This window comes from Dreissena polymorpha, chromosome 3, assembly GCF_020536995.1.
Source record: "Dreissena polymorpha isolate Duluth1 chromosome 3, UMN_Dpol_1.0, whole genome shotgun sequence".
Lineage (NCBI taxonomy): Eukaryota > Metazoa > Mollusca > Bivalvia > Myida > Dreissenidae > Dreissena > Dreissena polymorpha.
In genome coordinates, this window is record NC_068357.1 from 59,905,793 (window position 1) to 59,928,168 (window position 22,376).

General features: G+C 36.4%; 3 protein-coding genes and 1 long non-coding RNA gene across 14 annotated transcripts in view; 3 read left to right on the plus strand and 1 right to left on the minus strand.

The window, feature by feature from the left end:
• Positions 1–8,443, plus strand: part of LOC127874357 (solute carrier family 12 member 6-like) — a 177,653-nt gene extending 169,210 nt beyond the window's left edge. For all 11 annotated transcript variants that reach the window (XM_052418619.1, XM_052418620.1, XM_052418618.1 and 8 more), the window contains 4 exons: positions 270–426; positions 3,103–3,256; positions 3,830–3,963; positions 5,552–8,443. In XM_052418619.1, the coding sequence (XP_052274579.1) occupies positions 270–426; positions 3,103–3,256; positions 3,830–3,963; positions 5,552–5,643 (537 nt within the window). In that variant the 3' untranslated portion in view covers positions 5,644–8,443. The remainder of the gene's footprint in view (positions 1–269; positions 427–3,102; positions 3,257–3,829; positions 3,964–5,551) is intronic.
• Positions 4,339–5,519, plus strand: LOC127874367 (uncharacterized). Its single transcript, XR_008046845.1, has 3 exons — positions 4,339–4,605; positions 4,662–4,773; positions 4,830–5,519. It is a non-coding gene; the product is annotated as an uncharacterized LOC127874367 (long non-coding RNA).
• Positions 8,444–10,681: 2,238 nt separating the features above from the next.
• Positions 10,682–17,488, plus strand: LOC127874371 (uncharacterized). Its single transcript, XM_052418642.1, has 4 exons — positions 10,682–11,200; positions 12,360–12,464; positions 15,992–16,176; positions 16,580–17,488. The coding sequence occupies exons 1-4, from the start codon at positions 10,882–10,884 to the stop codon at positions 16,658–16,660; spliced, it is 690 nt and encodes a 229-aa protein (XP_052274602.1). The 5' UTR covers positions 10,682–10,881; the 3' UTR covers positions 16,661–17,488.
• A 755-nt stretch (positions 17,489–18,243) lies between these two features.
• On the minus strand, positions 18,244–22,307 carry LOC127874370 (iroquois-class homeodomain protein irx-2-like). The gene is made up of 4 exons (XM_052418641.1): positions 21,052–22,307; positions 20,359–20,450; positions 19,609–19,856; positions 18,244–19,258 (listed from the first exon to the last, which is right to left on the minus strand). Exons 1-4 carry the CDS (start codon positions 21,181–21,183, stop codon positions 18,660–18,662), a joined length of 1,071 nt encoding a protein of 356 aa, XP_052274601.1. The 5' UTR covers positions 21,184–22,307; the 3' UTR covers positions 18,244–18,659.
• Positions 22,308–22,376: the final 69 nt, after the last annotated feature.

A 22,376-nucleotide genomic window follows, 5' to 3' on the forward strand; every position in this document is an offset into this window, starting at 1 on the left:
GATGCACGCCAAATGGCATTGTACACCATCTGTTATTAATTGAGCTATGGCCCTTTGTATCTTGAAAAAATGCTTTTTTGAGTGTCAAATATACCACTTTTGTGTCCAGAAGCATATTGGCGGGGGATATCAATTCAACGACTTTGATTGTTGTTAAGAAGATGCTTCCTTCAAACCCAAAATTCCATATAAGTAAAAAGTGTCATTCCTGATACGCCTGTTTTCCCAGAGCACGACCCGTATATGAGGCTGAATATTCCCCCTTGCAGGCCGACAGTGACATCACAGCGTACACGTACGAGCGCACCCTGATGATGGAGCAGCGGACAGAGATGCTGAAAAACATGCGGGTGGGCAACGTCAGCCTGCCCCAGACCATCGTGGACAAGAGTCATGAGACAGGGGCAGCGCTTAATGATGTGAAAAGTAAGTGACTTAGAACAAAGGGACAAGCACATAATGATGTGAAAAGTAAGTAACTTAGAACAATGGGACCTTTAATAAAAATACTCTATACATATGCAAAATATATACGAGGGATACAACTATCAAAGTTCCTGCGCACAACCATGATGGGAACACTAGCAAAATATTTGCACCAAATAATACACCAAAAACACTGAATAATAACATGTATAGAGTATTTTTCTTAAAGGTACCTAGAATGCTTCAATTTAGGAAATTATTTATGGCTAGCAGTAATAAGATATGGTTTAGAGTTTTGAAACAAATTAATTAAACCCTGAAGTTGTTACCCAGACTGTTGTGATAATAGGCTTCATAAATGCTATTTGTGCATCGTTCACAAAAGCAATGTCACACTTAAAGGTCAAGGGTCAATGACACACTTAAAACTCAAATGTCAAGGTCACACTTTAACCTCAAAGGTCAAGGTCACACTTAAAGCTCAAAGGTCAAAGTCACACTTAAAGCTCAAAGGTCAAGTATGGGCATGGTACAGAATGGTTAATAAAAGTGCTCATTTTTACCTTGACATGTTTCCGACCTACAATTACATCATTAAAGGTTTCTTAAGCAAACAATGTCCAAACAAGGTTTTGGTGATTTTCTGTCAGTATGAAAAGCCTGTTAAATATGTTTTTTGTTTAAACAACTAGATAGCAACTAGTTTACACTTGTATTATTGTGTTTTTATGTCCCCCACTATAGTAGTGGGGAACATATTGCTTTTGCCCTGTCTGTCTGTTGGTCTGTTGGTCTGTTTGCGCCAACTTTAACATTTTGCAATAACTTTTGCTATATTGAAGATAGCAACTTCATATTTTGCATGCATGTGTATCTCATGAAGCTTCACATTTTGAGTGGTGAAAGGTCAAGGTCAAGGTCATCCTTCAAGGTCAGAGGTCAAATATATGTGGCCAAAATCGCTCATTTTATGAATACTTTTGCAATATTGAAGATAGCAACTTGATATTTGGCATGCATGTGCATCTCATGGAGCTGCACATTTTGAGTGGTGAAAGGTCAAGGTCATCCTTCACGGTCAGAGGTCAAATATATGTGACCCAAATCGCTTATTTTATGAATACTTTTGCAATATTGAAGATAGCAACTTGATATTTGGCATGCATGTGTATCTCACAGAGATGCACATTTTGAGTGGTGAAAGGTCAAGGTCATCCTTCACAAGGTCAAGGTCATCCTTCAAGGTCGCACATCATATAGGGGGACATTGTGTTTCACAAACACATCTTGTTTTAATAATAATTCTTGCATAATGAAAGTTTTTATGTTTGACATTATAAGAAATAAAAAGCATTGATCAAGCATGACAATTTATAATTTGCATAAGACATGATGACATTTTAAAGTGTTGATACATAAATTAAGTATGTGTACTCTTAGTGGCAGTTTTATAATTATATATTGATAGTTTCTTACAACTTAAAAGAATATGTTTTACAAATTGAATATTTCAATATAAATGTATTACACACAATTTAATAAAAGTAACTGTATTCAGCATTAAACATAACCAATCTTATCTGTTTTTGCATGTTTATATCTGCTCGAACTGATTACTGCTAATTACACGTGCATCCATTTATTTCTATCACCTCAGTGATTTGGTACTTGACAAAATGCCTTGTTATGTTTATTCATGTCTTTTTGGATGGAATGAGATCTATATGTATGCCCCCTTTCAAAGAAGAGGGGGTATATTGTTTTGCTCATGTCGGTCCGTCCGTATGTATGTCTGTATGTCCGTCCACCAGATGGTTTCTGGATGATAACACAAGAACGCTTAGGCCTAGGATCATGAAACTTCATAGGTACATTGATCATGACTTGCAGATGACCCCTATTGATTTTGAGGTTACTAGGTCAAAGGTCACGGTGACCCGAAATAGTTAAATGGTTTCCGGACGATAACTCAAGAACGCTTATGCCTAGGATCATGAAACTTCATAGGTACATTAATCATGACTTGCAGATGATCCCTATTGATTTTCAGGTCACCAGGTTAAAGGTCAAGGTCACGAAGACACAAAATAGTAAAATGGTCTCCGGATGATAACTCAAGAACGCTTATGCCTAGGATCATGAAACTTCATAGATACATTGATCATGACTCGCAGATGACCTTATTTATTTTCAGGTCACTAGGTCAAAGCTCAAGGTCATGGTAACCCGAATTAGTTAAATGGTTTCCAGATGATAACTCAAGAACGCTTATGCCTAGGATCATGAATATTCATAGGTACATTGATCATGACTCGCAGATGACCCCTATTGATTTTCAGGTCACTAGGTCAAAGGTCAAGGTCATAGTGACCCAAAACAGTAAAATGGTTTCCGGATGATAACTCAAGAATGCTTACGCCTAGGATCATGAAACTTCATAGGAACATTGATCATGACTGGTTTTATTAAAGCCTTAGGTTTGAGCTTTTGACAGGGATTGATTTATTTATTTTTGTATAAATATATAAAAAAAGTGTGTACAGAATTGGGATGGACGCAGCTGTTCGTTTATGACAGTTATTTGCTTTTCTTCATGTTATGCATATAAAATTATTGTCACTATTTAGCTATTGCCCCTTAAAGCATGGTCATCTACTGAAAATGGCATAATTGCAGTCAAACTAGACACAGTGGTTGAGGAATCTACAACAGACGAAGAAAAGTTTTCCGAACGGAACCAGTACACATTCTCTCCAAACATCCGTAGCCAGGGAGTGTCCGTTGAAAAAATGGCGTCTTCCATCAATAAGAATGTGCTGGAAATCAAACCGTAAGATTTTCACCTTAGCTTGATAAACTTGCCTTTAGTTTTGTTTATGCCACAGAAGGGGTAGTCAGGGTTATTAAGCGCTAACTCTATGGTTCAGTTTATCTCTTGTTTTGTCCACAAATGTTAGTGGAGGGAACTACTTTCACATTTCTCAAGCGTTGAAATTAAAACTTTAATAATATCATTACCATTGTGCGTATATTGACAAGACATATTGTTGTACCGGTACACACAGTGATCCAGTAATTCTGCCTTTAAGGCCATGCCTCTGACAAATGCAGGAGTTTAAATCATATTTTAAGACACAGCTGTATTTTGTCAATTTAAACAAACCGCTTATGTGTGATTATATGTTGGGGTCAAAAGTATAAATTTGCTGAGTTTAATGAAAAATCGGAGTGCTTAAGCAGGGATTTCGTGTGCTTGGTAAAAAATTCCGTCTTTATGAATACTATTTATGTTTATGTATATTTTTAAAGAATTCTTTTAAAAATATTGTATTATTTAAAAATAATTAGTCATAATAATTAAAAATATGGTTATTTACTATTGAACGCACTTTTGTGTTCCAAGAGATCAGAAGAACGTGCGTCGCATGCACACAGCGGTGCGTCTCAATGAAGTGATCATACAGAAGTCCCATGAGGCCAAGCTGGTCATCCTCAACCTCCCCGCTCCTCCGAAGCACGAGGCTGGGGAACTTAACTGTATCCTTGATATGCTTTTGTAACATGCTCTGGGAAAACAGGGCTTAATGCATGTGCGTTAAGTGTCCTCCCATATTAGCCAGTGAAGTCCGCTCAGGGCACAATGCATGTGCGTTAAGTGTCCTCCCATATTAGCCAGTGAAGTCCGCTCAGGGCACAATGCATGTGCGTTAAGTGTCCTCCCATATTAGCCGGTGAAGTCCGCTCAGGGCACAATGCATGTGCGTTAAGTGTCCTCCCATATTAGCCAGTGAAGTCCGCTCAGGGCACAATGCATGTGCGTTAAGTGTCCTCCCATATTAGCCGGTGAAGTCCGCTTAGGGCACAATGCATGTGCGTTAAGTGTCCTCCCATATTAGCCAGTGAAGTCCGCTCAGGGCACAATGCATGTGCGTTAAGAGTCCTCCCATATTAGCCAGTGAAGTCCGCTCAGGGCACAATGCATGTGCGTTAAGTGTCCTCCCATATTAGCCAGTGAAGTCCGCTCAGGGCACAATGCATGTGCGTTAAGTGTCCTCCCATATTAGCCGGTGAAGTCCGCTCAGGGCACAATGCATGTGCGTTAAGTGTCCTCCCATATTAGCCGGTGAAGTCCGCTCAGGGCACAATGCATGTGCGTTAAGTGTCCTCCCATATTAGCCGGTGAAGTCCGCTCAGGGCACAATGCATGTGCATTAAGTGTCCTCCCATATTAGCAGGTGAAGTCCGCTCAGGGCACAATGCATGTGCGTTAAGTGTCCTCCCATATTAGCCAGTGAAGTCCGCTCAGGGCACAATGCATGTGCGTTAAGTGTCCTCCCATATTAGCCAGTGAAGTCCGCTCAGGGCACAATGCATGTGCGTTAAGTGTCCTCCCATATTAGCAGGTGAAGTCCGCTCAGGGCACAATGCATGTGCGTTAAGTGTCCTCCCATATTAGCCGGTGAAGTCCGCTCAGGCTAATCAGGGACAACACTTTCTGCTTTCATGATTTTTTTTGTTGAAATAAGGTCTGTTCTTAGTTTAGGCTGAAAGTGTCACCTCTAATTAGCCTGCGCAAACTTCATAGTCTTATCCAGGACAACACTTTATGTACATGCATTAAACTCCCTTTCCAAAGAGCAAGGCTCTTTTCATTTTCGAGTTGGATATTTAAACACCATTCAAAAGCCTTAGACTTAAAACCACTCTTGAGTCTTTTTGCATTAAAAATTTGGTACTTGCTGTCTTAGGAATCTTTGAATAAGTTTTTTTGCTATGTTAAATATTCTGGTTATTAAGTTTGCGTACAATAGGTGTGCCCAATTGGTTTAATTACAAGAATTGTGTTATAAACAAGAACTTACAAGAATACTATCATATTCCCACAGTAAACAACGCTAAATTTAATTTGCTTATGAATCTAAAACAATTTTGTGTATGTGTGTAATAAATCACTTGTATGCTTTCAGCGTATTAATAAGATCTTTATGAATACAAATGTATATACTTATTTTTTGCTAAATATCAAAACTTCATTGATGCTGTTTAGGGACAGCACATAAAATTAAATATTTATTTTAAAAATGAATGGCCTTGATTGCAGTGATGTTCTTAACCCATTGAACAGACATGGAGTTTTTGGAGGTCCTCACAGAGGGCCTGGAAAAGGTCCTCATGGTGAGAGGAAGTGGAAGTGAGGTCATCACCATCTACTCATGATGTCATCAGAATGTGTGCACACGAACATACCACATCATCAGTTCCTGCATTTCATCGACTTTGAATGTTAAATGTGCTTGTTTCAGAACTTTGGAGAGTTTATGTCAGAAGATGCAGATTTTGTGCAGTTATTTTTTGTGTGATTTACTCATTGTATGAGCTTTTTTATTAATTTGATTTGTGGCCTAGAATTCAAAGTTAAACAATGTTTTGAAAGGAACACCTGCTTGTTAATTAGTGTACATTGCATGGTTAATTAAAAGCCTTGAAGCAATTATTTGAAAAAAATTTGTTCCATAGAATGTATAGAACCAATTACCCTTCAAAACATGTATAGGTATATTTCATTATTTATGACAATATTTGGTCATCGATTTTGAATTAGTTTGATATTTTTATTGTATTTCAATGGTAGAAAATGTCAATGTTTGCATAATCCAATCAATTTACTGTAAAACCTTAGATGAAAAATATAGATAAAGATCTGCCTATTGGTGAACTATTTGAAATGGGTGCATTTGGAAGGTTGTATTTAAGATACACAAAAGAAATCCTGTTAAAAATATGATATTAGGATATTGTTTTTATAAACTTGAGTATTTTATTCAAAACCATTATACTTGTATTGCCATGCTCGTGAATAATAATATGTGTGCCAAAAAGAGTATTACAGATATGTGTGTAAACAGTTAGGATTTAGCGGCTTTTTTTCTATTTATGTTTGATATAGAAATTGTTATACTGCTATTTATCTGTGAAATTGTTTTGCATATCATTGTGAAAATCGTGTATCTTTGGCAAACATTAACCAGTTCTTTTAATATTTCAGGAAAGATTTCCTCTAGTCCAATCACTTGTTATTGGAAAAGGATCTGTAGGATATCTTTTATTTTTATAGATAATTTTGTAGTAGTGCTGGCCACATGTTGGTATCTACAGTTCTATTGTAATTGCAGTTTGCTGAATTGTTAAAATGCTGTCATGTTAAAACTTATTTATTTACTCATGTATTTTATGTACTGATCTGTGTTTATTTATAAATATCCATGTATGTAGATTTAGTAGTTCACAATTACTCGGAAACACAAAGTTGTATTTGAAGTTTAGACAGAATAAGCTATGTATGAAGATGTTTTACTTCACACATTTCTTGGAAACAATTATTTGTATTGAATTGGTCACACAGGGTTAAAGTGTTGATACTCAGCTATTAAAATAAAATGTTGTTTTCGGTGTCAAAAATACATGTATATTCACTGCTATAATTAATGATATGAGTCGTGTTCTGAGAAAACTGGGCATAATGCATGTGCGTAAAGTGTCATCCCAGATAAGCCTGTGCAGTCCGCACAGACTAATCAGGGATGACACTTTCCGCTTTTATGACATTTTTCGTTTAAATGAAGTCTCTTCTTAGCAACAATCTAATTTAGGAGGAAAGTGTAGTCCCTGATTAGCCTGTGTGGACTGCACAGGCTTATCTGGGACGACACTTTGCGCACATGCATTATGCCCTGTTTTCTCAGAACGCGACTCATATAAACACGATCAATTGTACATAAATTTGCAATTGAAATCCTTACAGTAACTATACTGTATTATTTCATGAATTCTGTTTAAATTATTCTGTTTGCACACAAAAAATGAGTTAAAGATGGATAGTTTTATTTTTGTGTGTTTTAAAAAATTGAGTTAAACTGCTTATGCTTAAACATATCAGTATTATGCCTGTAATTATAATTAGCTACAAGCAATGTGGTGACTTATCATTTAATAAAAAATAATTATTATTTTAATTAAAATTAACATAATATGAGATATGAAGTGTTTCAATTTTTAGGGCATGACAATATCACAATCATTAACATATAAATTAATATCAGGCTGCAGGATCAATGGGGTTTACACACTGGCTGGACAAAATGAAAACACCTGTTAAGAAGCTTGATTTTTGCAAATATCTCAACTTATTGAAATATGTTTGCAAAAATCCTTAGTGCATAAAAGACTGTTTCTCTTGCAGTTTGTGCCAATATCATAAGATTTAAGAATTTATTATTGAATACGTCTGCAAGTTGTGACAAACTTTCACGTTGTGTGCAGCGTAACCATGGCGATGTATATGAATGGATGTACACATAGAATTTTCGGCCAAGAACACAGGATTATTAAAAAAAGTAATTCTGATGTTTTTCACATTGCCATAAGCCACATAAAAACATGTCTTTTATGCACTAGTTGAAATTCTTAAGAACAATTGTTAAAAAAAGTTATTGGAAAAAAAAACACCACTTACCGGTGTGTTTACATCCATTAACATCCATTTGTGAACCTCATGAAGTCCCATGATCCTGCAGCCAGAATATCACAATCATTAAGTGAATTCAATTTCAGTTAAAAGATCAATTTTTAGCGATTTTTTTCTAAACCCTAGCTGTGAGACAGGCGCTATATTGTACTTACTTGTACATGTGCATTTATAAGGCCTACTTCATTGAAGAATGACTGTAGCACTTGTGAACTTGTAGTTGGTTGTGTCACAGATATGTATGTTTATATGAATATTAATTAAATATTACATGTAATTGTATATTTATGATTAGACTGTTGGCAAACTGTTCATGTATGTGAACCTGTGATTTGTGTTTTAATATTTTTAGAAGTTTTTGTTTATATAGAGCTATGTATTTATCTGTATGTATGTGTTTTGTACATCTTGCATGAGCGTCAGGTTGCATTTCGCAACATGTATGTGTATCCTAGAAAATTCAACATTGATAATAAACTGTTGTAGAATTAATTGGTATATTCTTCTTCAATTATGATCTATCAGTACTTCTAGTTGAATTTAACTCGAATTCAAACATTGGAGCAAAACAATAATGTTACAAGATAAGAATTGATGCAAAGCATCAAAGGGCGTCGGGAATTTCAGTGTAAAAGGCACTCAGTGAAGTTACATGGAACGTTTTTTTTCTACTGTAAATACTAATATATTGGCCAATTATTTTTTTTAAAAAAAGGAAAATATGCTGGTATATCCATTATCAATGATTTTGTGTTATAACCTCCAAATAACCATTATCTATGATGTCGTGTTATAACCTCCAAATAAACATTATCTATGATTTTGTGTTGTAACCCCCAAATATTTCATAGTTCATTTTATTTACATTGGTTTCCTCTTGTTTTTACTGGCATCAGTGTGCAGTTTTCATTAATGGAACAGAACTGTGTTGGTTTTAAAAATCTGCTGCATCTTGTAAGCGTAATTTCATATTGTTCTCAACTTCAAGGGGAGATGATTCTGAACATATTCTTACGTTGCTCATTTACGATAGGGGTTGAGTACTCATTGATATGAAAACACTGTAAAAGTTTTAATGTGTTTACGAACCCCCCCCCCCCCACCCTCTCACACATATATTTCATGGGCATAATAAAAACAAAAAATGGTTACAATAAAACAGCATATTTACTTCAACTAAAATGTCTACATCAAAACAAAAAGTTAACACAAATAAAATAATTTGATTCTACTGGGGCTCGAACCTTGGGCCTCTCGCATGTGACGAGTGTTACCACTACACAACGGAACCGATTGAAATCACCTAAGATATTAATAAGCTATTAATAGTCGGTTTTAATGTAAACCCGCAAGTTTAAACGCCTGATAGTGAGCGGGGTTAAAGGTCCATACCAAAGGGTCCACCACTTGCTGCGGCCTTCTATATGTGGTTCTTAAAAAAACCTGTAGGAGGACTTGATAGTAATGAGACTGGAGTGCTGTGATGGTGCTCCTCATTGATAAGCGTCTGCTTCCTTTATCAAGACTCATTATTACAATTAATGATACGTGTCGCGCTTCGCGCTCTATAGCGCCTTTATTAGTAACTAGGTGGTTGCTAGGATAGTGGAACAAAGAAGTTTTGTTTTTATACAAAACCAGAAAGTTTCACCGGTTCGCGTATTTGCCCAGTCCCTGTGATATTTTATTATTGCCCAGTCCCTGTGATCAGTTATTAATTCAAAGAATTAGCTTTGCATTATTGGCAATAAATGTTGTAGTAAATGTAATGGGCACAAATGCAGTACTTATTTACACTTATTTACACAAAAAATCACCACTATGCAAGATATTTTGACAACAAAAATATATACATTGATCCGTAAAATAACTTCTCCCATAAGCGAAAAAAAAACGTATTACATACTAGTCGCCGCACTTCAGTGCGACGCCAACAAATTCAAAGGATGAGTTAGCCAACAACCTAGTATACTAACTTACACTTGCATTAAATGGAATTTATTATTTAAGTGCTACTTATACGAGGCAGGATTCGTTGTTTGTGTTGTTTAAACGTGCTGCCCTTTAAAAATAGTAGCGCTTGTTGGTGACCAAAGGCTTAAGAAGTGCTATTAAATGACCATTCGTAAACGTTCAATCGTCCATAATTACAAATGCTCACTAATACTTTGGAAATGTATAGTCTTATTGATATATTTTGTTCATGATCGCCTTGAAGCAGAGTACATAATTTTGGAACCAAGTTGATGCAATACATACAACAGCGGAAGATTCACCTCTGACCTCTGAATAACTTTGTGGGAGCAGTGGTAGGACGCTGGCTTAGGGATCGAGAGGTCCCGGGTTCGAATCCCGCCCTGACCACTGGAATTTTCTTGAGCAAGAAATTTATCCCACATCTGCTCCTCTCCTACCAGGTGTATACATGGGTACCTGTTAGGGACATGAGCCAATGTGCCGTGGCTGCATACTGCGCCAAGATGTTAACGGACGACTTATGACCCAGTGATCAGGGAAAAATGTAAAGCGCCATCTCGAGTATGAAAATGGCGCTATATAAATGTGGTATAAAAAAAACTTACCATTGAACTCTGTCACCCTTGAGTTTATCTAGCGATCTATAGTGTGTATTGTATCTCATACATGTATCAATCCTTTGCATTTCAAACTGATCAGAAGGTCGCTGCAAGGTGCAAGGTCCATGATAAACGTTGTACGAACTAGTATTTGTTGTATATAGATAATAATAGTTTAAATACATTGTCCATGTTAGTGGTGGATACTGGGATTTCATTACCGTAATTCGTATTGGGTCGTTGTTCGGTGGTGGTGCTTGTTTGTCTCCGTTTTAAACACACAAAAAGATGTAAATCATTTATATACCGGTAACCCCCGCCGTTGGAAAAGAGGCATTGTGCGAATAAAGCCCGATGTATTCGAAAGTAGTCAGAAAAATGTGCAATTTAACGTGTAAAAAGGCCTCCATGTTAGTATGCGGCGGATTCATCATTCTCATGTTCACGCTCTACGCGCTGTTCTTCAACCACGGCGCCCCGGAGGATATCATGGTGGCCAACAAGGGCTCCCAGGTCAACCCCAAATTCAAGCACTACCACGATCGCGATCCCCATAAAATGAACGAGCTTGAGAAGGAAGTGGCGGAAGAGGAGCGCAGGGCCGCCCAACACTGGGACGAGTTCATCGCCAAGAACGACTTCGTGAATATAGGAGAGATTTACGATAACTGCGGTATGCGTTTGGTTGTTAAATGCATGTTAGAAAGTTTTCATTATAAATGCAAAGGGCCCTTTAACAAAAAATAAGGGCCCTGTGTATAAATGCTGTTTGTTAACGGTTGAACTGTATCAACTATGGTAAAAAGTTACTAAAGCCTAAGAGTTGAAAGTTCGTTTTCAAAAGCAATTCTAAATGTTGCGGATGTCATTATAACTGTTAGTATGTCGAAATTCTGGCGCTACATTTTTTAACCAACACTAAATGTCACAAAATCTACTGACGCTCCGTGTTGCATCTGAAACGGTTAATTTGGCAACAAATTGTGCGACCTCTATATCACTGCAAAACGTGTGCAAACGAGTAAAATATTTGGTGATTTAAGAGAACGCTTTGAGTTTATTCGGCGACAAGTAACGCAATATTTAATTTTTGCTATATATTAACAACATTCAAGGCATGCAATCACGACGACGATGCTGTTTTCGTTGAGATAACCACTGAGACGTGTTTGTTAACGTGGAACGTTAAAACTTTGGTACAACATACAAAAACTGTATTTCTTAATTAAACAACATTATATTATTATGTATATTATATTCAGTTAAGAGATATTTAATACGATGATCTTTACTGTGCAACAAATGTTCATTTGATACAATTATTTTGAGTTTACAGACTTGACTTCATATTCTGCGATTATTATGCGAATAATATTTCAGTTTTTGTCTTTTGTTTAGCACTAGTTTAATAACGATATGTTTGTACTCTTCGTTAATGTCCTCTATCATTAATATTTTAAAAAAAGTATTCGTGCATTTTTCTCAAACGTTTGAGAACAGGTATTGGTTCTTAATGGATAATCATAATTCAAAAATGGTAAAAAAATGAGGCGTGAGTAAACTTTTGTCGATAATTTGGAAAATACATGTATTACAATCAGATCGTGTATAATTGGCAAAAAATATTAAAGCATGAATTGCACTTTCTTGCGCTTTGAGAGGTCCCTGGTTCGAATCCTTTTTATTTGTATTAAACTTTTCTTTATATTGTAATTGTTTAAGGTAATTCAAGATATAAACGATTTTTTAGTAAACATTTTTTATGAGATTTTTCTTAAATATGGCAATATGTGTACAAGTTTCTTTAATTTTGCCACGGGTGTTGTTGTCAGATGAGAAGGACCGGGTGATGATAGGTCGCACCATCATGCTACCAACCGTACACTGGGCCGGACTAAAGGGCGTCAAATCGCGTACCTTCATCAACATCACCCTCCGTAAGTAGTAGAATATCGTTGTAGCTGCTATGTTATTGTACGCTTAAACTTTTTCTCGACTTTGATTGTCCGCACCCTGTCAACTATAAACAACAACTTCACCTGCATCAGAAGGAAATAAACTTTACTATGGCGAAAACATGCTCTCCAAACAGTGTGACACAATGCAAAAGCACTATTCAAAATCACAAATAAGCCACAAACGCGCGAAAAAAAGGGATCCCCGCATTGAAACGGACAATGTGGTGTACCCCAAGGCTCAATCCTTTGACCCCTTCTTTTTCTAATTTACGTGAATGATATGTCAGCTGTGGTTAAAAATAAATTGTTATTATATGCTGATGATTCTGGAATCCTTGTTTCTGGTAAAAGTGTACTTGATGTTGAAAAGGCACTAACAGATGATATGAACTTGGTTAGCCAATGGTTGATCGACAATAAGTTGTCATTACACTTAGGTAAAACTGAGTCAATTGTGTTTGGGTCCAAGCAAAAACTTAGGTCACAATCTAGCATTGATATATCTTGTAATGGTACACCCATTGCTTCTACATCATCCGTTAAGTATCTTGGAATTACCATTGACCAAAACCTTTCTTTCTGCTCAATGGCTGAGTCTCTTTTGAAAAAGGCCAATTCTTGGTTAAAATTCCTTTATCGCAAGAAAGATTTCCTTACTTTGCATACGAAGAAACTTCTTGTAATGTCACTGATTCAGTGTCATTATGATTATGCTTGTTCTGTTTGGTATAATAGTATAACTCAGTCTTTAAGAAATAAGTTACAAACCTGTCAAAATAAGTTAATTAGGTTTGTTCTTGACCTTGATTCTAGAGTTCATATTGACCAATCTCACTTTAAGTCCCTCAACTGGTTACCAGTTCACATGAGAGTAAATCAAATAATGTTATGTCATGTCTTCAAAATAAGAAATGGCCTTTTACCAGATTACTTGAGTGAACACTTTGTTTCCCAAGATTCTATGCATAATTACAGCACTAGGCTTAGTAAAAAGGGTGGGTATTGTTTACCCAAGGTCAAATGTCATGGTTCCAAATCCTTTTCTTTTAACAGCATTAAACTCTGGAACTCTTTACCTGAGTCACTCACAGAGGTCAACAGGTTAGAAGGCTTTAAGGTTGCCATTAAAAGTCATTAAATGAATAATATTTAATTTTTTATATATGTGTATCTTTTCACTTTTAATAAGCAGATATTAACTTCGTCTTAGGTTTTTATTTTTAATAATTATTAGTTCATACTTCATTACATACATTTTAGCAATATATTTAATTTAGATAATTCATGATACCTCATATCATCAAATTACAACTTACAAATATCTATGTGTTGGAATAATTGATAACATTATCAATTGATATTAATTTCCAGCTCCTGTCATATTTTCTGAGCACTACTGTGATAATTAGTTTGATCTCTTTTGAACGGTGATATATATTTTTTATTTCATTAAATAATTATTTTACTATGAACATAGTTATGTTTAAGGTCAACATAGTTATGTTTAAGGTCTGCCTCTTTTTGTCATGCCACCAATAATAAGGACCACAATGGAAATAAGGGCTTGCTCTTTTTTGTGTTATCCTTGGTTTGGTGAGCATGTCATAGTTTATTGTACATGATATAGTTTTTAATAATTGCTTCTTATTTTATTCTATGTTATGTTGTGAACTGTGTATATGTCTATCTATAATGCTTATTATTCAAGAAGCTATCGAATGACGGTCGCATCTGGGAGTGTCAATTCAAGAAAAAAGATAAACGTCACTTTGTTCTAACGCAAGAAATTAATTTGGAATTGTTGATGTTGCTGTGTTTTTTTTTTCTTTGAAAGAATTTCAGCTGCGCCATGATGCGCCCGAAATTCAATCGTTTGTTTTCCACTATTCAAATATGAGCACATGTGCGGATACGAGCTAATGCGTGTTATTAATTAAGCCGCGATTCGATTATTCGTAGCAGACATTTGAAGATAACATTTCGGAAAAACAACAACAACGCAAAAATGTCCACTATATACTAGTATATGTCTGTTTATTTCTATAAATTTAGTTGTGTGATGAATTGTGTTGTATGTATTCGGTATTTATTAAAGTCTATTGGTTTTGAATAAGACGGTTGTCTTACTTAAAACGGCTCATTTAATTTTAAAAGGTGTGACGTGACGTAGAAAATTTAAATTGTAACCTTACATTTGAAATCACTATATATAGTTCAAATCATAATTAATCTTCTTGACATGCTCGTGCAATAGTATTTAATCACGAACGGATCTTGATACGATTATATTTGTTGAACACCTTTTGCTAAACAATGTGTGTTTCAAGTAAAATGGTCAATGCCCAGAGCATTTTATTACGGTTAAGATTTTAACCCATTTAAGCCTAGTGGACTCTCCCGTCCTTCTAAATTGGATCAATTTATTTCCAAAATTAGGGATGTCTGGTATATTTATTTCTATTTTTAGAATATTTCTTACAGAATTTCGTATAAGCAAACAGTGAAAACCCTGATGAGACGCCGCATTATGTGGCGTCTCATCTGGGTCTACGCTGTTTGCAATGTCCTTTTTTCAGGACGCTAGGCATAAATGGGTTAAATAATTAAATGTTTGAATGTTTTATTTAATGTTCGCGTTTACCCGTAGCCATACAGAAATAAAATATACTACAACTACGTTTCAAGTCTACTTTGATTTATGGGACCTCAAACTAACCTTTTAGTATTTACGTGGTACCTTTTCGTGTGCGATAAACTGTATCGGTGTAAACATGTTATCGCCTGTTATCAGACGTGTTACTATGTTATCTAATACCCTAGCAGATACCAATTAACATTTGTTATCACATTTGATCCACTCCCGCAATCAAACACATGAGCAATGAACATGTATATACATAATTGATAACCAGGTCATGTACGAAAACTGATTTATATACACCAAAACCCCGGTTAGCGATATCCCGGCCGATTATTACATAATGTATAATGAAATATTAAATAATTTATATATATCTTCATTGATGTCAGCGTTTGTCCCGAACGATTTATTACATTAGATTCACGTGTACTACTATTGCTTGTTGTCAAACAATAACAGATAGCAGAGTGGAAAGTTCTTTATTGATGGGAAAAGTTCCTATTCATTTACCCATATCAGGGTACAGGATCAATGGGGTTCACCGGGGTTTACACACGGGCTGGACAGAATGTAGCCACACCATTAAGAACTTTATTTTTGGCAAATATCTTAGTTTATTAAAATACATTAGCAGAAATTATTAGTGCATAAAATACATTTTTTCTTGCAGTTATTGCAGATATCTTAAGATTTAAGAATAAATCATCTTTATTTATGTATTCATTTATTATTTATTCATTTTTTTAGTTACCCGTAGTTTATTATAATGCATACACATACTTAATCAATAAAAAATCTCCCGACAAAACGTCATATTAAAGAAAAGATAGTTCGACTGTTATGTACTTGTATGGGGTTTTATCAGACGAGGAACTTACCGGCGGCAAGTTCTTTCTTGAAGTCAAGTATAATGGCAAGGACCTGTTCGCCCGCAACTGGGAGCTGTGCACGCTGGATGAGGATTATGATGACAGGGTGGTCTACTGCCCTTTTCTTGCACAGGACTACTCCTTTGTGAAGGACCGCGACATCCCGGTGTACCTACCAAAGGTTAGTGTAGTTGACCCGCGCTCTGGGAAAACGGGACTTAATACTTTTGTGTAAAGTTTCGTCCCGGATTAGCCTGTAATCAGGGACGAAACTTTCCGCTTGTTTGGTATTTTTCGTTATGTACCGATAAACGTCCACTAAGAGAAAATCTAGTAAGGCGGAAAGTGTCGTCCATGATTAGCCAAGGCGGGCGGCACACGCTCATCTGGGACGACACTTTACGCACATGCATCGATGTCCGTTTTCCCGGAAAGAGGCTCATATATATACATACATGTATTACACAAGAAATCTACTCGCTTTTAACTCTAACAAGCAATTATAATTTCGCTATATATTGAGTGTCTTTACTTGCCAAAAGTCATTCTACGCAAACAGCGTTTTGATTCGTTCTCGTGTCCAGGGTCGTTACCAGACGAAGGGCTGGATTACAGACGTGAATGACGAGATCGTAGCGTGTGGATTCTCGGACTTCACCCTTTAAGAGATGTGAGCCTCGCTCAGGGAAAACGGGACTGTGCAGTGCACACAGGCTATTATAGGACTACACTTTCCGTGTTTATGGACTTTTTCGTTTAAGGAAGTATTGCAGACGAAAATGCAGTAAAAGCGGAAAGTTTCGTCAGTGTGTAGCCTATGCTAATGTGCACATGATTTCAGCCCCGTGTTCACATAGTGAGGCAATGTGCGGTCTGAGAATACCAACATTACCGATAAAATGACCAGTTGCTGGATCTAATGACGTCGAATGTGATGTCATTGTCTAATATTTGTATACTATTAAAAATAACTATGGTATTTTTATCATTTATCATCTTTGAGATATAGTGTGTTTCTTCTCGTAATTGTTGCGTAATTCTTGTGTTTTCGAATCATATCGTTACTATGGCGGAACTTATTGCGTTTTTATCATGACGTGAACAGTGCTGTGTGTGTGCATCATGAAAAGAGGTCCATAATGACAATGTTTTTGCATATGAGCCTTGTTCTGAGAAAATTGGGCAAAATGCATGCGCGTAAAGTGTCGTCCCAGATTAGCCTGTGCAGTCCGCACAGACTAATCAGGGACGACACTTTCCGCTTTAATGGTATTTTTCGTTTAAATGAAGTACCTTTCCATCGAAAATCTAGTTTATGCGAAAGTGTCGTTCCTGATTAGCCTGTGCGGACTGCACAGGCTTATCTGGGATGACACTTTATGCACATACAATAAGCCCAGTTTTATCAGAACAAGGCTCATATAATGGTTTTAATATAAATCAATATGTACGTGTTACCATTACCACAGTATCTTAAATTTGTCTGCATATTGTTTCCTTTTGGTTGTATATTATTATAGTACATGTAAATATGAGGAAATGCAGAGCAGTGACACATGCATGTCAATTAAAATAATATGGAAAAAAGAAGCAATACTTGTGCAGTGCAGTCGCAACAGGGCGCTAGTTTAAAAAGTATGTCCGCTCTGTTTTTCCTCGGTGGTCAAGCAATATCTGTGATAAATATATCCACATTGTCCCGCACATTGTACACTAGTTAACTCTATATTCTCGCAATGTCGTATTTCGCAACATAGTGTAGATACATATTTGTCACAAATCATATCTTTCAGATATGTGAAAAATATCATGCCATGTTTCACACGTGTCAACAATGAAAGATCGCTCTTCACAGAGCCTTGTTTTTTTCGTAACATTTTTCTGTATCACATCAACGTTACTTTGTACATGTGGATTGAATTAATTATACTACTCAAAATTTGCTAAGGATCACTTTTTATTTTCAGATAATATTCAATTTATTATAATTTAATTTCAATTGTTATTTTGCAGGTTTTGATATTAGAATGTGTGTTTTTGATTTTATTTTTATGTATTGATTTATCATTGATGCGTGATGCTGGCTGAGTGGGTGAACTTCAATTTACACATACTATAAAAAGTGATCCTTAGCAAATTTTGAGTAGTATATATAGGCTACAACATATTGCTATGATAAGATTAAAAAACTTTGAGTATATCTTATATTTGCCCTTATGTACTCATTATTTAAAACATGTTAATTAAAAGTTGTAAACATAAATGAATTTGCATAATTCGTTGATGTAACTTATAATATTAAAGTACCTTATAACATGAACGCAACAAACAATTAAGTTTTTTTCAATATTTTATAGTTTTTTATTGTTAAATAACAATATAATGGTTATTCTTACATTTATCGCATATAATAAATTATACAAACTATGCAAGTTATGTAATATACAATTATCAATTCTTTCATATTCTTTAACTTGAATAACTATTATGAAATAAAAAGCAAATATAAATATTAACTTGCGGCAGTTCACTATTGTTGGTGCGATAGGTGCATACACATAATGTCGCGCTTTTCACCATTTCACTGAGCGGTAAATAATATTCGATTTACCCTGTATTCAACGTTAAAGAATGTCTACGGACCATTTTGCATATCATCAGTGTTCACAAATACTGTACAGCGGAAGGAGCCTCGGTATAATCCGTGCTACAAATGTAACCCGCGTGGGAAGCGTTCTGGTAGAGATACGAACTGTCGTTGCTTGGGTAACCGTGGTTATGGTACATGGAATACGTGTTCGCAAAGCCTTGGGGCGGAAGGGAATTCGGCCCTTGGGGTAAGGCATCAGTACTTTCTTGAATTGTCGATCTACTGGCCGGGTTTATGATTTCTGAAATTGACCATATTTTGGGTTTGTGAGAAATGTCCGACTTTCTGTCTGTACTTAAAACCGGAAGTGGTTTAGTTTGGAACTGTATGCTGCTCATCATTTCGGAAACGGACGGAAGACGGGTGTTCGTGTATTCGGGGCTCTTCGGCAGGCTCTCCGGAGAGCTGGCGGGCTCGGCGATTTCCGGTCCAGTGCGCATGTCCGGCGAGAAGAGACGCTGCACGCACTTTTTGGCGGGGCGCGCGACGAGCACATGCTGCTCCTCGGTGTCCGAGTGGTCCAGTTCTCGCGAGATGTCGGACTCGCGGGAGACGTCCGCCTCACTACTGGCCTGGGAGCGACTGGAGACACTTCCGCTGCGCTGACGGATCTCTGAATACGAAGAGAAAGAATGAAACACGATTTAAAAAACACACACGTACTTTATGTGTTTACCACCTCAATTAGTTTCATGGTTTCGTGGTTGCGTAAGTTTGAATGCATTGCCTGGTAATTAGTTGCTATAGATTTACGATTATATTATACCGCGAGAATGAAAATGTGAATATTTATATAAGTGTAACAAAGTCCAAATCACAATTTTGCAAACAGTTAAAGCTCATGACACACTAGAATCTTTATAGATTATATGAATGAAATATACAGATCTGTATTTTTAGACACTTAAAATCACTCTAAGAGCTTCATATAAGATATGATGTAAAGATATTTTAAAAGCTCACCATCTCCGGAAGTCCCTAAGTCGTCTTCGTCATCGCTCAAGTTGTCTTTCTTCATGCGCCGCCTTGCGTTGGCGAACCACGTGGACACCTGTGTCAATGTCATCCGCGTCGCTATTGCCAGCATGACCTTTTCACCTTTGGTTGGATACGGGTTCTTTTTGTGCTGGCTGAGCCACGCCTTAAGCGGGCCCGTAATTTCCCGCGTTGCGTTCTTGCGACGAACGGCATTGATGTCAAAGCCCGGATACCTGGAAATAATGAACAGTGAAATTAGTAAACATCATCGAACAGTAACTTGAAAGGGATATAAAGGAAGCTTATTGAAAACTTATGACACCATTTGATACATGACGGTACATAAAGGAACATATTTCCAAGTTGTGATACCATTTGATACATGACGGTACATAAAGGAACATGATTGCAAGGTGTGATACCATTTGATACATGCAAAAATGATGTTAATTTATTCATCCATGTTTAACGCCAAGATGCATCCTCGTACGAGTTCGTAAAAGAGCATACTCGAGTATACTAGTACGTATAGCATATACTAAATGCTACATGAAAAGTCTTCAAACCCAAAGCTTAGAGCATCCATCTGTGAAAAGCAACGTTCAAGTCCATAATCCGGAGCTCTTACATTCTTTTAAACTGTATAAGATATAACGATTGCGATGAGAACCGTACACTGTATGTATGGAACTATTCACACTACAGTCGTCTGTATTAATATATCGGTGTACTTACAGCGAGCTGTAGGGGTGGGGGTTCATCATGTGGTCCACGAAGTAGTGCGAGCCCAGCGAGGAGGCTGCCTTCAGCTTACTGTGGGCGGATGCCTGGAAATATACGAAAATAAGCTAATATAAATGGGCCGTACTCTGTTAAATTCTGGTAAAAAATAGCAAATATAAATGGGCCGTTCTCTGTGAAAAGGGGGTTAAATGCATTTGCGTAAAGTGTCGTCCCAGATTAGCCTGTGCTGTCTGCACAGGTTTATTCAGGAAAACACGTTCCGCATTAACTAGATTTTGGCAAGAAGAGGCTTTCTTTAAACGAAAATATCATACGACAGCGGACTGCACAGGCTTATCTGTGACGACACTTAACGCTCATGCATTAAACCCACTTTTCACTTAGCGAGGCTCAAAATAATTTTACTTATTTACGTTCGGTGGAAAAGTGAAATTGTTGATGGTTTGAATGCATTTGCATAAAGTACAGAATGTAACTTGAAATAGTCCTTTCTATCGGAACGTCAAGTAGGGTAAGAAACCAGAACAAAAAAAAACGATACGTAGTTAACGTGTTAATATACATTCATTTATACGATACAAAATATATAACTTTAAAATGTATTATAAGACAATTAGTGAACGTTGAAATACACGCGAACAGTAGCAGATAATTCGAAGTCGACATATATGTTGAAATTCTTACGTTATAGAAATTTGCGTTGTCGTCTGCCGGCCTCTGGCTCGCATATTGCAGACTGGTGTACACGTTTTCTGGTAGACTCGGAACCCGGGGCATATAGTGCTGGCTACCAGTCTGGGCAGCTCCGGGCCCCATCTAGAGGAAACAAATCACACAGAACATATATTAAAACATTTTGATACATGTTATTTACAAGTTCAAACAAAAATATTAAAATAAAAAAGGAACAAATCTACCAGCTTATATCTAATCGTTCGTTTTAAGATGGACAATATGAAATATCAATTTGCTTTAATAGTTTTTACGTTTACTTGAAGACAGGTCTTATTTTTGTATACAATATATGGTGATAAACATATAATATAAACATGGAGGAAATTATAATATTCACAAAAGAGTATTAATTTCCATTAAAATTGTTCGCGTTTAACATGTGTTTATGATTGGATATTTTTTATGAAAGAAAGAATGCTACATGGTTCTTACCGATACAGGCGGAGGCATTCCATGCGTAAGTGATGCCATAAAAGACATTTCGTCAGATACACGGTTAATATCCAAGTTAATAAGTTACTTTCGTAAAAACAGTTTAGCACAACACTCGTGGAAAAACTCACTTATGCAATAACACCACATTAGTTTATATATTTCGCTTCAAATACTTATTATAGTGATTTAATGTTTCAGATGCGATACACTTTATTTGTTTAGGTTTTACATATATATATGAGAAGCACACTTCGCTCAGTCATACATCTTCGCCATCCATTGGTCGATTGAAATCAGTGTTTTCTTAATTTCAATTAAGAATACTTAAAATTTTAATTACGTACGTCAAAACGTGTGCCTCACTGCGAATTCGGGAAGCGTGATTGGCTAATCAACGCTTATCGGCCATTTTCATCTTCCCGCCTCGTTATGAAGTTTCAGCGCGCGGGAGCCTCGTTTTGAGTGACACGGGTCTTATCACGCGTGATCTACTGTAGAGGAAACGACATTTAACCCCATCACTGAACCCTTAGGGCTACAGGATGTTCGAACATCAGTGAATAATGAGTTTTAATCTTTTAACAGGCAACATTTTGCTGGTCTGACAACTTTATTAGTGATCAAGATTGACGATTTGAATAGATGTATCCGATATCTTTATAATATCGCATGAAATGTTCCATTTTTAATAAGGTCTTCGAGATTCGATCTTTCGTTAAACAATACTCGAATAATTTACAATATTTGATAAATAGCAGATTGTGAGCTCAAGAAATTCCATAGCGAACGATATGTCTGTGTCACGAAATTAATTATATCTTAAAATGATTGCCATAAAA